At 43.8% G+C, this 2,307-nt stretch overlaps 1 protein-coding gene across 1 annotated transcript in view; it reads left to right on the top strand.

Annotated features, from left to right (window-relative positions):
* FGD5 (FYVE, RhoGEF and PH domain containing 5) overlaps positions 1–2,307 on the top strand; it is a gene marked incomplete at its 3' end in the record, with an annotated part of 77,096 nt that overhangs the window by 63,630 nt on the left and 11,159 nt on the right. The window contains exon 13 of the mRNA XM_009876326.1: positions 1,639–1,722. Coding sequence (XP_009874628.1) covers positions 1,639–1,722 — 84 coding nt within the window. The remainder of the gene's footprint in view (positions 1–1,638; positions 1,723–2,307) is intronic.

Raw genomic sequence — 2,307 nt, 5'->3', positions numbered from 1 at the left:
GCCCCGACCCCGGCCGCCCCCCCTACCTCCCCCCCCAGCCACAGGACTTTGCAACTCAGACGATGTCTCTTATCTCACCCTTCCAAGACTTTCTCTACAAAGGCTGCCTGTGTTGCAAGTGGGGTGCAGGAAGCTGCTACCGAAGCAGGGACGGTTTAAGGCTCTAGCTGGCAGGGCTGGAGTGTAGGAGGTTTTGGAGGCAGAGCTTGGAAAATGCAGCCTCAGCACACGTTCAGGCTGCTACCCTGACACTCAGGGGACGTTTAACGCAGACTTGAATAGAACAACGCAGGGTTCACAATGAATTACCCTTTAAAACATTCAGAAAAAAACCAAACACGTGGTAGGAGCTTTTAGACAGTGCATAAGGTGTAGATGACAGCAGTTTGGCAGGTCATAGATAAACTACTTTGGATCAATAAATGGCCACTGTAGGTTAGAAAACTTGCACTGACCTCTAATGTTACTGGGTTCCCATCACAAGAGAGTGGATTATAAAAACAACAGGGACAGGAGCAGCGGGGGAGATGCATGGAAACCACTGGTACCGATTCTGACACTACACTGTAGTGTTTTGGGTTAGGATTAGGGTTTTACATTGTCTTGGACATCTTTGTTCATAGAATCTCAGTGCTGTAATAAAGCAGCTGACTGAGTTTATGCACAAAGACCGTAAGAGAACATAACCTGCTCACTCAAGTAAAGCAGAGAATGGAAACACACAAGCATTATTTTGGCAGTATTAAGGCCCAACAATACTGCTGTTCCTTCTAGTACTAAGGGAAGGAGAGGCCAACAAAGACCTGCAAGGTCCAGTTCTGCTGTTTTATTTATTTGTTTGTTGGCATTGAGATAAAAGGCTGCGATAATGTCTATTATTAATTAAACTAGGCAAGCAGCAAAGAAGATCTGTTCCCGTTTAGCATGCAGCAATTTGAAAACGCTGCATTCAGCAAGGAGCTGTGAGAACTATGGAAATATTGGGGTTTTAAGGTACAGATTTTTTTTCCTCATAAAATGAAAAGAGGTTTCTCATTTTTGCCCTTCCTTGGTCCCTGCCACAGCCCGCAGACTCAGCAAAGCTATCAGATGTCTAGGTGAGTTTTGCTGGCAGTGAAGTTTGGCTTCTGCTCTCAGATACCCAAACATATCCTCCCTAAATCATTCCTCCAGACCATGGTACTTCTCTTTACCTGCACTTCCTTGTTGCCTAGAAAATGGAAATCTGTGAAGCCCTGGTCTCACTGCAGCTGAGTGAGTCCGAGCTGCAGCATCCTGAGAAATTAGTTGGTATTGCCAGGTAGCAAATGCAGAGCCTGCCCCTCCACCCTGAACAGGGCACTGCCCTTAGAACAAGCAGCTGTTTCACCCAAGCTGATTTAAAAAAGAGCTGATTGTCAGCTCTTTTAGCCATTAGCAACAGTCAAAAGCGGGAAGAAATCAAAGTCCTGGACGCAGACTCCGTACAGTTTTATGAAAATGCAGGTCTCGATCTAAACCGTGTGGCTTGGACCTGACTTTAGTAACAGTCCCTGCAGTTCATCAAGTTACTGCTTGTTCTGGACATCCCCCCAGGAGTAATGGGCAGGCCTGCAAGCCATATTGCAAATTATTGATTTTGCCTTTCTGTTCATATAGATGAATGATGTTCTGCTGTATACATATCCCCAGAAGGATGGCAAATACCGACTGAAAAACACCTTGGCTGTGTCAGGCATGAAGGTAATGTCTCATCTGTATTACAGGCTGGAATTAAAGTTGTACAGTGGGCTGTTATTGCTTTGCTGGTTTATGTCTCATATGCAGCCGGGGTGAGAGGGGATGGACATGTTATCAGGGGATTCCCTTGCCTCTTACAGGAGATAGAAGGAACAATAATGTAAAGCAAACATATAGAGATTATTTATAAAGCTGTTACTCAGTCCTGCAGCCTTATTCAGGCTGCATAAATAACACAAGCCAAAATCAGATTTATCATCTGATCATGAAACTGGAGACAGAAAAGATTTATTATCCCATTTTGTCCATGCTTCTCTTCATGTCTCCATCCAATGCACGGTTGTTCCCTACAACATACTCACTAGGGCTTAGTCTGCCTGGTTCTAAACTCCCGCCACTCAGAATTTACATGAGCTTTCATTTGCCTGGTTTTCATGTGCCCTTTAACTGTTTTCATCAAAATTTTTACCAGATTCAAAAACTGGTTAGAGAGCTTTATGGGGAAAAGGTTTATTTGCTCCGAATATAAACACATATAAACACAATCTTTTCTTAAAGAAATTTTGAAACTGAAGATTACAGAAACAA

Source organism: Apaloderma vittatum, unplaced genomic scaffold (assembly GCF_000703405.1).
Source record: "Apaloderma vittatum isolate BGI_N311 unplaced genomic scaffold, ASM70340v1 scaffold7409, whole genome shotgun sequence".
NCBI classification, from domain to species: domain Eukaryota; kingdom Metazoa; phylum Chordata; class Aves; order Trogoniformes; family Trogonidae; genus Apaloderma; species Apaloderma vittatum.
Note: the sequence above shows the minus strand (reverse complement) of the source record. Positions and strands in the feature narration are given on the sequence as shown.